The 13,691-nt window shown below is 48.9% G+C and overlaps 1 protein-coding gene across 1 annotated transcript in view; it reads right to left on the reverse strand.

The window, feature by feature from the left end:
* Positions 1-3,065: 3,065 nt before the first annotated feature.
* Positions 3,066-13,691, reverse strand: part of PANX1 (pannexin 1) — a 45,354-nt gene continuing 34,728 nt past the window's right edge. Inside the window, exons 3-5 of the mRNA XM_040630989.1 lie at positions 9,753-9,976; positions 8,091-8,749; positions 3,066-7,567 (exon numbers count right to left, since the gene is read on the reverse strand). Of these exons, the coding sequence (XP_040486923.1) occupies positions 7,488-7,567; positions 8,091-8,749; positions 9,753-9,976 (963 nt within the window). The 3' untranslated portion in view covers positions 3,066-7,487. The remainder of the gene's footprint in view (positions 7,568-8,090; positions 8,750-9,752; positions 9,977-13,691) is intronic.

The following is a 13,691-nucleotide window of genomic DNA, read 5'->3' on the forward strand; positions in this document are numbered from 1 at the left end:
CATTTTGCCAATCTGAACTCTGTACCCTTTAAACAACAACACTCTCTTCTCCCCTCTTTCCAGCCCCTGGCAAGCCCCATTCTGCTTTTTTTCTGTGAATCACCCTGCTCCAAGGACCTCATATAATTGGAACCATAGGTAGTTTTTGTGATTGACTTATCTCCCTGAGCATGATGTCCTCAGGGTTCATCCATGTTGCAGCCTGTGTCAGAACTTTCTTCAGGAGGGTCCGCGTATGTATATTTCCTCTCTCTGCTCATCTGCTGATGGACATTTTGGTTGCTTCCAACTTTTGGCTATTGTGAAGAATGGTGCTATAAACATGGTTGTACAAATACCTCTTCAAGACCCTACTTTCAATTCTCTGAGGTATATGCCCTGCTTTGGACTTGACTGGAAAAAAAAAGTCAACTGCAAAATAGGTTAGTAAAGGCTTTATGCCTCATCTCCTAAGGACTATAGCCTCCGAGACAGTACTCTGGATTGTTCTGAAGGACTCTTCCGAAGCTTGTTAGCTTACAGGGGATCCTATGCAAAGAGGGGAAGGGATACACGTGCTTGCAAACAGTTCTCTCAAGGTATAATTGCATGTCACAAGGTATAATTTGGTTATAAAAATTAAGGTTTACTGATTTCCATATAGACATGTGAGAGACCCATTGGTTGTCTTGTTTCTATCATATCTGAGTTTTCAGAAATACTGCCTGCCTGCCTCTGCTTAACTGGTCTTCTGGTTCTTGTTTTGGGTTTCTCCTTGAGGTCCCTTGAGATGGTCACAGAAGGCTGACATCAGTCACCTATCTTAATGCACTGCGCTTTTAGTGCATGGACTGAAGAGCTCTCCTCTGCCTACCCCCCACCCATTCATAGGTTGAAGCCCTAACCCCCAAGGTGTTTGTATTTGGAGACGAGTCTTGAGGACATAATTAAATGAGGTCATAATGGTGGGGTCCTAACACCATAGGACTAGAAGCCTTAGAAGAAGAGGAAGAGAAGGGCACCTGGGTGGCAGTCAGTTGAGCATCCAACTCTTGATTTCAGCTCATGTCATGATGTCGGAGTCCTGGGGTGGAGCCCCCACATCTGGCTCTGTGCTCAGAGTGGAGTCTGCTTACGATTTTCTCTTCCTCTGCTCCTGCCCCCACTTACTCTCTCTTTCTCTAAAATAAATAGAATCTTAAAAAAAAAAAAAAAAAAAGGAAGTGAGAAACCCTACCCCTACCCCCAATCACCACATGCACCAAGGAAAGGCATGTGTGGACAGAATAAGAAGGCAGCTGTCTGCAAGCCAGAAAGAGAGTTCTCACTAGACACCGAATTGGCTGGAACCTCTACCTTAAGACTTCTAGCCTCCAGAAAGAGTCTCCCTTCTCATAAGACAATAATTCTGTTGTGTAAGCCACCAGCCTCTGGTATTTCATTATGGCAGCCTGAGTTGGCAAATACTTACCTGGAAGTGGAATTGCTGGGTCAGGCAGTAATCCTATGTTTAATTTTTTGAGGCCCTGACACACCATTTTCCATAGTGGCTGCATGATTTTACATTCCCAGCAACACAGAGCTGACTTTTGAACAGAAGGTAAGAGGGGGTGGGGATAGGGAAGAGGGCCTGAGAGAGGAGAAAAGCCGTTAAGGAGCAGTGCATGGGGCTGCATCTGAGACAGGAGGCAGGGGGCCTGGGATGAGCCTGGAGTGGGCAGGAGGTAGGGCCTTTTGTAGCAGAAACCACAGGTCTGTTCTTTATGCCTAAATCCATGAAGAGTCACGCTCATGGGTTAATGCAATGCATTTTAAAGAGGGCTTTAAAATGGTGGGGGTGAGGTAGGGAGGGCTGGCATGATGGTGGAAGATGGTGAGATATGGTAACACTGTAAGAGGAATTCAGGAAAGAAGTGACCAGAGCCTGTAAGATGGGATTGGGAATGGAGCAAGGCCTCAGAAGGATGTTGAGGAGGTTATACTATGAACTCAGAAGAGAGGCGGCGATTTAGGATAACTTCCTTGGGTGGCCCCTGCATCATTTCCTCCCCGAGTGTGGGTGGGACCTGTGACTTGCCTCTGGGTGATAGGGTATGGCAAAGCTGAAGTGATCCCACAGATGCACTTAAGCTCCCGAAGCAGCTGATTTCATCAAAAGGGAGGATATCATGAGTGGCATGATTTAAGCAGGTATAAACTCGTAAAAGAAGGGCTGGGCCCTCCCTGAGGTGAGACACAACTCTTCTGGGCTTGATGGCACCAGCAGTCACGTTGGAGAGTGTGGCAGGGAACTGTGGGTGGTCTCTTGCCAACACCGGTAAGAAGCAGAACAGAAGGAAATCAATTCTGCCAGCAACCCGAGGGGGCTTGGGAGTGGCTCCTTCCCCAGCTGAGCCTCCGGAGGAGCATGCAGCCTGTCTACACCTTGGCTGCAGCCTTGTCAGATCCTGAGCAGAGGCCGCCGCTCAGCCACGTCCAGACCCCTGACCCAGAACACCAGGAGATGATGAAGGTGTGTTGCTTTAAGGTGTTACAGTTGTGGTGATTTGTTCTGGAATGATGGACACTGAGTGCAACTTCCAAGGCTCCTTGGGGTGCCGCCCTTGGAAATAGGGAGCAGGAGGAGGCAAGGAGGGCTGCAGCCGGCGTTGATGGATTACTTTAGGCCAGGCGCCGTACTAGCTCTCTGGAAGGCCCTGATTTATTACCTACGGCAGTAAGCTGTCTTAAGTGACCGTGTAGAAGGGCGTCCCCCTCTTGAGAGAGGGGGGCAGGCCAACCCGTACTTAATGCCATATTGTCTCCGTTCCTTCCTTGCCCAGCTCGCGCACACAATCCCCAATCAGAAAGCATGCGATTTCAGCTCTGGAAATTACAGAAGCTGTGGGCCCTTCATCAAGGACTTTCTTCCTTTGGTTACCGCCAGCTGGATGCTGGTAAGTACCATGATGCACCATGATGCCTACTGAATTTTTATGTATCCAGCAGAGAGGAAGGAGCCTTGAGCCTCATGACATTTCAGGACTCATCTTCCGTGACATCTTCCCTGAAGAGAAGGCAAGAAATACTAAAAGACACATTTTTCATTACTGGGGGAGGTTTTATTGAGGTGGACACACAGTACAGGACCAAAACATTGTTTCCACTTTCTCTACAGACACGGGCAGCCTTGCTTTCCAGCCTCTGCTCCCTCCTTAAAGGGAAGTCGGCTTGACCTTCCAGGTGACTTAGGTGGAAATCTAAAATGTCCACCAAACCACAGAGCTTTCAAGAGTCTTGTGCTTTTCTTAAGGATTTGATCTCCATGGCATAGAAAGCGATTGTTCTTACCAAATGACACAGCAGAAAAGAACACGTGTGTTTTTCTTTAAAAGTTTTGAAGATCTTTAGTCATTAAAAATAATTTAAAGTACGTCTAGAGCACCACTTCACAGAACTCCATTAGACTGTCATTATGGTGCTTTTAAGAAGCCAACTTGATAAAGAGGAACGGATGGCGTCAGCTTTTGTAGGGAACACTTGTGACATCGTCAAATTCTATAAGGATCTTCCTCCGCTGGTGGGCAGGGGAGAGCACTCGTGGCATGAGTGAGACGAGAACTTGACAATCACTGATCAAACCGCATGCTTTAAGTGACCAAGTATTTTTATGGCTAAGAAGAGAACCCCAAACACTACGTTTCATTTCAAGCAGGCCGAACAAACCAATGGTGAATTAACACCTATCACGTTCCACAAATGACACAATATCATCTTTGCCAACCCTTTCTCCAGGTTTCACATCACGTGTGAAAAACACGGTCCCTGGCCAATGACAGCCCCAAGGGACCATTTCATTTCCATGCCCTCCTATGAAAACCCCAATCAGTGCTAAGTGCACATTTCAATCAATGTTCCTTTTCAAGAGGTTGTTCTGGGAAATGACTGAGGTCAGGAGCTTCAAAACTCCAATTTCTCGAATCATTGCAGGCAACACTGAACTTGTACTGAACTTGGAGAGTGGCCACTGGAAGCAGCTAAGAACGGTCATACTTGTGGAGACCTACTCGTTCACACAAATATTCCTCTCTCCACCAAGAGGCCGAGGGAGTGTCCCCTCCCCTCTCCTGCAGAGGACCGTGTGCCTTTGCAAATCAATCACAAACTAGCCTTCTCCTAACCGTGTGTTCGGCTGTTCAGCAAATGTTTACAGAACGCCTATCACCCGCCAGTCGCTGGTTTAGCGTACAATACAGCAGATTAACAACTCCCATCCTTGTAGACAGTCTCTTGAGCCGGGACTCACAACAAGCAAAATAAACCAATGCGAACACATTTTAAAGAGTGTGCAACAGTCCGCCCGTGGGAGTGGGGCTCTCACAGGAACGAGGCCCGCAGTGCCCTGCTGGCCCACCGTGGCTCCCTCTTGGAGAGCACCGAGGCTCAGCATCTACGAAAGAAACAGGAACATGCAACAAGGCCTGCCACCCAGCTGGAAGTTTCTAGCATTTTCACAGCACAGCCACAAAGTAGGACAAAGCACTGTACAAGTGTCACACTCACTGTCTCCACACGCTGGAGAGGCTGAACGGGTCAGCGGCAGCAGCCCGATGGCTCCCGGCTCCTGCCACCCACCCGCTCTCTTAACTGGCTTGTTCTGCCAGACTCTGAGCAAGGGGATCCACTCCTCAGAAGGTACAGCACACTCTAAAGTGTGCAAACACGATTTGACCACATGAACACCGAGTAGAGACATTGCTGGAAGCGGCTTTCTGCGAGGGCCGAGGCGCCTCCGCTGTGTGCCGGGCAGCCTGGTCTCCAGCCCCGGGTGCGCGCACGAGGATGGCCCGGCAGGTGCGTCCATGCTGTGTGTGCATCATAGGAAAGGGTTTGTAACTTCCCGAAAGTTTTAAGAATGTCTACACTGGAAGTCTCTGCCTGTCCTGTGGTAAAAGTGAACAGGTCGCTGGCCACTGCTCTCGGAGTGATGGGGTCCAGTCCCAGCTGGGGGTCTTCCGGAGAGGCGGCAGGAAACAAGGTCAGCAGCCTGGGGGCACTCAGTCAGGGTCTGCCTGTCCCTGTGTAGAAGCAATGAATGACTCTGTACCCTCAGGAAATGGAGCCCTCAAAAGTAGTCCTTGAAGCCAGCAACTCCCAGGGGATGGAGGAGTTCACTTTCCTGGTAACGCTTTCTCCCACGCCGGAACGCAGGCCCGGGCATCCACCGCAGCCTCTTCGCTCCAGACAGTCACTCAGGGGCGATGCCGTGGCCGCCGCGGGCTCGCCCTGCCCCTCCCCTGCAAGGTAAGGTGCAGAAGGCCAGTGGCACTCTTTCCTGTTCCAAACCACTGTTACCGTTTTGTCTCGGCTTCACACTGGAGGACTGGTGGTAAAGAGCCTCTGGGAAAAACTACAACTAGACTCGAGACCACCAGCTACAGAAGCTCTGGGAGATGGGAAAACAGGATGGCGTCTCCTGGGAACACAGCAGGTGCTGGGAGTTTTCTAGAAGGGCCTTTATTGTGGCTGCTCTTCTTTGTACCTGCCTCTGCCTTTGCTGCCTTTGACTAGGCTCTAAATTCCTCAAAGATGGGAACCGGCCTTATTCATCATGTCCACGAGTCAGTGATGGGCATGACGAGCCTGGGACATGCCAGAACCTACTGGAGCTCAGCATGCAGCCACAGGGAGAGGAAGAGAGGTCAAGGACTCCAACTACACCAACTCCGATGGAAGGGTTACGAGTGGCAGGGCTTGCGGAGTTGCTGGCTTCCTAAAAAAATGGATCTATTTTACCACTTCAAAGTACAAATTAGGGGCCGCCTACAGAGAAGATGAAGTTTTAGGGGAGAAAAAGAATATCCTAGAAAAATAGCTCTCAGAAACCTTTTCAAATTGTAAAAAGAAAGCAGTGTGGAGAGCTTGATGGAACGCTTGGATACGGCGATATAAAAATGAAGGAAAATGGAGTATCTGGGTTCCTGCCATTTCAAAGTCACACTAATTCAACGGTAATAAATATCATGTAATAAGAGTAATTTAAAGCACTGATTGCATCCTTAAGACTTATCATTAGCTTTCCATCTCAGAACCCACCACAGAAGCGCAACTAAAGTCTGATCCTGTGAATATTCTGAAAAGAGAGAATATTCTCAGAATATTCTGAGCAGCTTATTTAACTTTGTTTTTCAAACAGCAATTTGATTAGGTAAACAACTCTCCCAAGGAGCCAGACGTACCCTTTGAGGTGCCTGAGGATTACTTACTTTAGTATAATGTGTTACCTTCCTAAGAACAAAAATACGGAGATCCACAGACAGAATTTTAAAGGATTTTGTATAAAATGTAAACATAGTTTGGACCTATTTACATGGTTAGAACTGGGAAACGTTTTTACATACTCTGAACTGGCCTTCAGTGTTTATGAAATAATGCCTGGGTGTTACATATCCGTCTGTAACATTTCTTCTATAATTCTCCATCAACGCTAGAACATCCTTCCCAAATGGCCTCAGTTCCGACATCACAGGATTCTAAATTAAAATGAATTTTTAAAAGATGTGCTTAAATATAAATAAAATGAACCGCTAAGCTGGTCTGGGTCCAAGCACACCATATGGCAGATGTCATTTATACGTTCTGATCATAAGCAAAATGTCCCTTTTTTTTTTTAAAGCATTTTGTGTTCTGTTCATTTGTTTAAACCATCCTGTTTCGAGACTTTTGATAACAGAGGAATGAACCGCACAGAACCCCTCGGAAAACGGAAACAACCTGTTCTGTATGTCCAGATTTCCCCACTATGCTGAGAAACCTTCTTCTCAGAACAGAAGTCACAGTTAAATATCCCCGGGGCTCTGCCTTGTTCAGCACGTTTCCAGGCGGAGCGGTGTGGAGGCCCGAGCCCTCCAGAGCGGAACGCAGCGAACAGCGGTGGGCGGTTTCGGTTCACCGGGGCTGACGAGCAGCAGTGTGCGCAGAGCCTGGGTGGACACGAGCCCACTGCGGCACTGTCCCCAGTGGAGGACGCCGCCATCAGCAGGTCCGCAGCTGGCCAGGGAATGTTTTTCTTGTGCAACAGTCATTAAGGGCACATAGGAGATTCATATTCCAACTGTATCCCGACACGTTTATTATTATTTCATACAACAAACACAAAAAGCCTCCTGAAGTCCTTGCTGGTCCCTCCGAGTCTCACGGCAGCATCTCTACAGAAAGGTGTTTCTTTGAGGTACGAATGGGGCCCGACTCTTTGATGAGCCTTCCCACTTTCCATGTGAGAGGACTCACACATGTACACTTGCTGGGGTTTACACATCTCCGTAGGGCTTCTCCTCGGCAGTTCATGAACCATTCTCCTACAACGTTCTGTGGACCGTCATTTTCACTGGGGACTCAATAAGGCACACTCAGCAGCTCTACCAAGAACCACCTGCTGCGGACCAGCTGGGAGCCTGACAGAGTGCTTCCGCCGATACAAATCTCCTGTCACAGAAGTCACGGATCTCAGGTTCAAGGGGAAAAAATCATCAGCAGGAAGAATCCAGAAGTCTCTGTCGAGCATTCGTCTCTCCATTATTTACTTTAATTTCACTGGGTACATTCAAATCTGTCAAAATGGAAAACAAATATTTATGACAAAAGTCACACAGCAGGAACTGACAGCAGGAATTACCTTCTCTTCTATCAATCTCGTGTTCTTCGCCTTACCAGGTTTTGCTTCTTAGCCCACATTTCAGGGCACAGGGAAGTTAGGTCAGGGCTACAATTAAATCAACGAACTCGTCTCTTGAAAGAGATGGTGAACAACGGGCAAGAGGCCCAGAGGTTCGGCGACAAAGCGAACAGAATAAGACAGGCATACGCGAGAACGACAGCAAGGAGGGATGCCTGGGGAAGAGGCTGTGAGAGGAAGAGAGGACAGTCTGGAGAAAGCACACTGTCCTTTGGCGATCTGGGGCAGCACCAATTCTTGCCCTCTGTCTCCCAGGACTGAGGGGTTTCACCCAAGACCACACAGGAAAATGGTTTCGTGATAAGGGGCGGGGGCAAGACTGTCGCTCGTTGGTGGAGAACGGCCACAAAGGTGCCCCGTGGGCCTCCTCAGCCTCTGCCCTGAGAGCTCACCCTACCTTTGAGTTCCGTCATCGGGTCCCCCGGCTCCTCGGTCGTCATTTCCACAGGCTCCGGTCTCTTGCCGTCCGTGACGTCCATCTTGATCATGCCAAGGTGACTCAGGAGGAGCACTGGGTCGATGCCCTGGCCACTGCTTTTAATGTTCTCCAGTACCTTCAGACACCTGTAGGACTTGAGCTCACTTATATTCTCCTCCAGGAAGAGGTTGTAGAGGCTCAGGTCGTTGTACGCCTCCGACTTGAAATGCAGGACGTCGAAAGTGGGCAGGATCTCATACACCCGGAGGACGTCCGTCCTCTGTCGGAACGGGACGAAGAGCGTGTAGATGACCACGGGGACCAGCAGCACATAGACCACGAGGTTGATGAGGCTGAGCAACTGGAAGACGCCGACGGCGATGAGCTTGCACTGGAAGCGATCGGGGATGCTGCTGTCGTTTCTCAGGATCCCGGACTTGATGCTGCAGACAAACTCGTCGGACAGCGACGAGAGGCTGAAGTAATAGCCCAGGTAGGCGCAGGCGGACAGCACAATGCCGAGCGTCAGCAGCCTGCAGCTGACGTACTTGAGGACTAAGTTCCTACAGCTCTTCTTTGTCTTCAAGTACTGCTCCACAATCGGGTACTTGAAGTGGCTGTCGGGGATCTCCCACAGACTACGGACAACCACCGCAAAGGAGCAAAAGAACACGTGAAACCCTTACGAAGATCAGATATCAGAGACGTAAACGCACAGAACGGCATCAGGCTAAAAACCTCGAACACCTCTCCTCCCTCCCTGCTTTACCTTGAACTTCACTGGCGTTTCAGGGCATAAAAGCGGTGAGAAAAGAAGACGACACTCTCCCCTAGTATTTTAAAGGTCTGGTTAGTTAAAGGAGTCCTATTTGCGAATTCTTAGACTGCCTGGCTCCTAGTACATGCTACACGTGGACCGTTCTTATTCTACTGTTTTAAACGTGCAATTTTCTCAGGGGTGCAGAATAAAGCAGACTTTCTGGCCCAACTAGAACGCAAGCGCCTCCTCCAGGCAAGGGCCGGGAGGCAGACCGCTCCATGGGTACAGGGCTCAGGCTTCCGCCCCACAGGCCTGGGTGGGGTCCCAGCTCTCCCACTGATAGCTGGAGGTCAGTGTTTTTATCTGGGGAAGAGGGAGGCAGTCAATAAATGCAGTTAGTTGTAATGTCATTCTGAGGGCTGAGATAATATATCTCTGAGATTGTGTTTTCTCTGGGTACATTAAGTATTTTACAAATGAGAGCTATTAATATGATGACCCTTGTTGATAAGAGGAACCAGAGGAAGAATGTGAAAAGACAAGGTGCTGCCTACTTGTTCCCCACTTCTCTCTCACCGGTTCTCCAAGCTCAGCGGCCCCATCATCCTCTGTGCTTCTCCATTATGGAGTAGCTCCAAGCCAGCACGTGGCTGGAGCCCTTACCTGTTACCGCAGCCACACCTGCCTTTCAGAACACGAGACAGTGGCTTTCCTCTCAACAAGGGAAAGCGTCTGGATGTGAGGACAGATGGTGGGGCGGGCAGGTGGATGACAGCCCCCTCCCCATCTACTACAGTGGGCACCCTAGGGCCAGATGGGTAGGAGGAGGGCTGAGACCACACCCCAAAACCCGCCAAGATCCCTGCTGGGGGCCAAGTTACCTCTGTCCCATGTTCTCATGAGGGCTCGGAACTGGGCTGGCACCATCCCTCAGGTCCTGATCACACACGCTCTTTGCGGCTTGAATTGCGCGGTTGTAAACTTTGTCAAGCTCTTCCATGATAAACTTCAAGTCTGAGCAAAGATGAGGAGCAGCTGCAAAACGCCAGAACAGGGAGGGCAGGTACAGGAGGACGGCCGCCAGCAGCAGGATGTAGGGGAAAAACTGAAAAACAAGAGAGCCGGTCAGGGGCCCACAGACCCAGTAGCCCGAGTGGACAAGTGCTCCTCTCCGTGTTCTCATTTCGAGACAAACATGCATGCCCACGTCAAGTTCAGAAATCAGGCTCGTTACCTCGTAACATTTTAAGGTTAAATTCATCTGCCCTGGTACGTAACATCACTACCTTTTTTTTTTTTTAATCCCCCTTCAATAGACTTTAATTTGAAGTAACTGGCAACTACACGGTGACTGACACACGGTGTCTCCTCCCTAATCACGGAAGGAAACAAAAAAATAAAGTTACTTCCATGTCCTTTAGAGTAATCCTTTAATAAAATCCCAATTAAGGAACAGGTACATGTCATAGTGGCCTCTGCTGGTTTCGGGGTGCTTTGATTTTCTTTGCCATGGTTTTAAAAGGTCACTAATCTTAGAACTCTTGTCTTTTCCCCTCTCTCTCCAATCTGGGAAAATGACACAGAAATGCCAACTTTGCCCAAAACAAATGAGAAAAACTGTGGCTTCAGGGACACAGTAATCATGCCATCAAACAGCTGGCATAAGCAGTTAAAATTCACGGAATGCAGAACGGGCCTTCCACGCCGGGACAGACCGGGGACTGCCCAACACCCTCAGCGTTCAGCTGAGCAATCTCGGGCGCGGACAAGCCAAGCACCGTGGGCCACATCCCCGCGGGGAGCAGCTGAACAAACACGAGGGGATTCCGGGGCCAGGGAAGGCAAAGAGCGCCCAGTAACCAGGGCCACTGGGCCGTCGGGGCTAAGCCTTAAGAGAAGGTAAAGGCAAACTACGAACTACCGTTAGCACGGACCTGAATTTAAGTTTGTCTGTGTCGTTGGGTGCTGAGGTCACTGAGCCTCTGACTCTCAGGTTCCCGAATGATGACATGGTTGTGTAATACACATGTCATGAAGATTAAGTTAGATAACTTGTGCAAATGTTTAGCGTGGTGCCTGGCGTGTATGCACAACAGCGCACCAGCTAAAACCAACAGAAGGACGACCTCCGTGGACATATTACATCTTTAGTCCTCACAACGACCCTGCTAAGGCCTTTATTAATGGCTTCCCTTCACAAAGGGGAAGAGGAAGCCCAGAACAGTTCCTGGCCACAGAGCACAAAGCTGGAGCCAGGGTCCAATATGAAGCCTGCCCTCTCTGAACCCAGAGCTGCATCTTTCCCACCATAATACACTGCAACTTATTTTACTTCTCTGGAAAACTTCTCCCTGTCTTTGGATTGGTCCCTCCCATTTCCTCAGAGTTGTAGCAGTGATGGCCTTGCGAGGGCACAGAACTCCCACCCCACACATCTCTGGGAGCAGGCAGCAGACCCAACACTGGGCCTCTCACCATCCAGTCAGATGTACAGAAAAGTTGCAAAGACAGTACAGAGTGTTCTTGAGTGACACGCATCTGGTGTTCCCACTGTTAACACTTTACATTTCCATGGTCCACTTGTCAAGACTAAGAAGCCATCATTAACTCGATTTCAGACTTTCACTTGGACTTCTCCAATGGTCCCATTGTTGTCTTCTTTCTGCTCAAAGACCCAATTCACGGTCTATCTGTTGATTTAGTTGTCATGTCTCCCTCATCTCCTTGGTTCTGTGCTAGTTCCTCAGGTCTTTCCTTGTTTTTCATGAAGAATAATATTTTTTCTAAAGATTTTATTTCTAAGTAATCTCCACAGCCAACGTGGGGCTTGAACTCACAACCCCGAGATCAAGAGTTGCATGCTCCACCGAGCGAGCCAGGCACTCCAAGAACAGTATTTTTAAATGTATAAAATAATACCTAAAAGTTCACAAAAGAAGTGGATAATTGATAGTTATCACATTAAAAAACAAATTTATATGTGCTTATTAACACATTTATTAGGATGTGACACATGGCCTAACACCAACTTTGAAGTGGTGACGGTCTCTGACAAAATCACAGAGAGCACTTACCTCATTAGGGATCGCTGCCTGCATGATACGTATTTTTCGATGCTAAATTTTAGAGATGCATTTAAAAAAAAAAAAAAATCAAGGTGTCACGTGTTTTCCTCTCCTGGGTCACGGGCTCCCTGACACAATCGTGGAGGCCACGTTCGGGACTGCCGCCCCATGGCAACGAGGGCAGTAGCACCCATGCCTCTAAAGCCCTGCAAGGCCCCCTTGCCGATGCCGCCGCCTCCGTCCTGGGTTGGGCTTTTTCAAAATCGCGAAGCCGATCGGCAGAGGCCTGCGGCACCGCGACGCACACGACAGGCTGTGAGCCGATGAAGTCTGGTGATGTCATTCACAGCCGGCTGCAGTGAGAAACACCTGCTCTGAAGGGCATCGTCAGCACAAAAATGGAACCGTGTGAGACGGGGTCTGTGCTGCTTCCAGAACCAAGAGAGCCAGGGGTTTTCTTGGGAAACTACAGGGAGAACACTATTTCTAATTTGGGGCTGTGGGACATCGTTACAAGTCACTTTTGTTTCCAAGCTATTTGAATTAATAGAATTTTACCTCAGACTGTTCTTCTGGATTAAAAAGTGACTGTTTACCATCTCTGGCACCTTTTCCAACATGCCTAACATGGTGCAGTAATTAGTACCAATGAATAGATCAGCATCGCTCATCGTAATTGGAAAAAATGAGTGTTTAAAGCTATTACGCATTGGGCGTTTGCTTTCTCCTCTGACAGCCTCATGCCTTGATCACCTCTGCAAGGAATGCCATTGAATGCCCCATTTCTCGGTTTTCTCCGCACTTAAACCTCATTTCTTTTTCATCAAAAATGAAAATGTGACTTTCAGTGACTCTGTAACAAGGTGGTATTAAAATCAATTCAAGTGAAATAGGAATCCAAAAAAGCATTAAATTATCGTCTTTAAAATCCTTTTGTCCACAGAAGGAACATGGGGAAATTGCTGAGCTTTGGGAGTGCATCTGCTGGATGGGAATGGCTTTGTTCATAAGCTCTGTCTGCTCCAAATGAGGTCTGAGACACTCGGCATCTCTCAAAGCCACAGCCGCACAATTCTGTCATGCGCTTCACGTCAGCACTGAGCTCTTGCAGTGACAGCGAAGCTTCTCAAAGTAGAACCAAAAGGCAGCACAATCTCCAGTCTGTTTGCCTTAAAAGTTTGTGTTGTTTCTGGAAGGGGTTGTAGTTAGAACACTAGCACATCCAGATGGAAGGAAGCCTGGAGGTGCTCTGGTACAACCTCCATCCACATTCAAATCCCCTCTACCTCGTGGAAGGTGAAGACCCGTCCAATTAGGACAGCTCCTCCCCTGAAACCTATGCGGTCACCGCCTACGGGATTAAACGCAGATGGGTAAATCCGTGCAAAAACGTCTGGGCTGGGGGCACCTGGCTGGCTCAGATGGTGGAGTGTGAAACGCTAGATCTCAGGGTTATGAGTTTGAGCCCCACGTGGGGTATGGAGATTACTTAAAAAAATAAAATCTTGGGCGCCTGGTTGGCTCAGTCGTTAAGGGTCTGCCTTCGGCTGAGGGCGTAATCCCAGGGTTCTGGGATCGAGCCCCGTGTAGAGCTCCCTGCTCTGCTGGGAGCCTGCTTCTTTTTTTTTTTTTTAAAGATTTTATTTATTTATTTGACAGGGAGAGACAGCCAGCGAGAGAGGGAGCACAAGCAGGGGGAGTGGGAGTGGGAGAGGAAGAAGCAGGCTCCCAGCGGAGGAGCCTGATGTGGGGCTC

The sequence above is a fragment of the Ursus maritimus genome, unplaced genomic scaffold (genome assembly GCF_017311325.1).
Source record: "Ursus maritimus isolate PB19 unplaced genomic scaffold, ASM1731132v1 scaffold_16, whole genome shotgun sequence".
NCBI classification, from domain to species: Eukaryota; Metazoa; Chordata; class Mammalia; order Carnivora; family Ursidae; genus Ursus; species Ursus maritimus.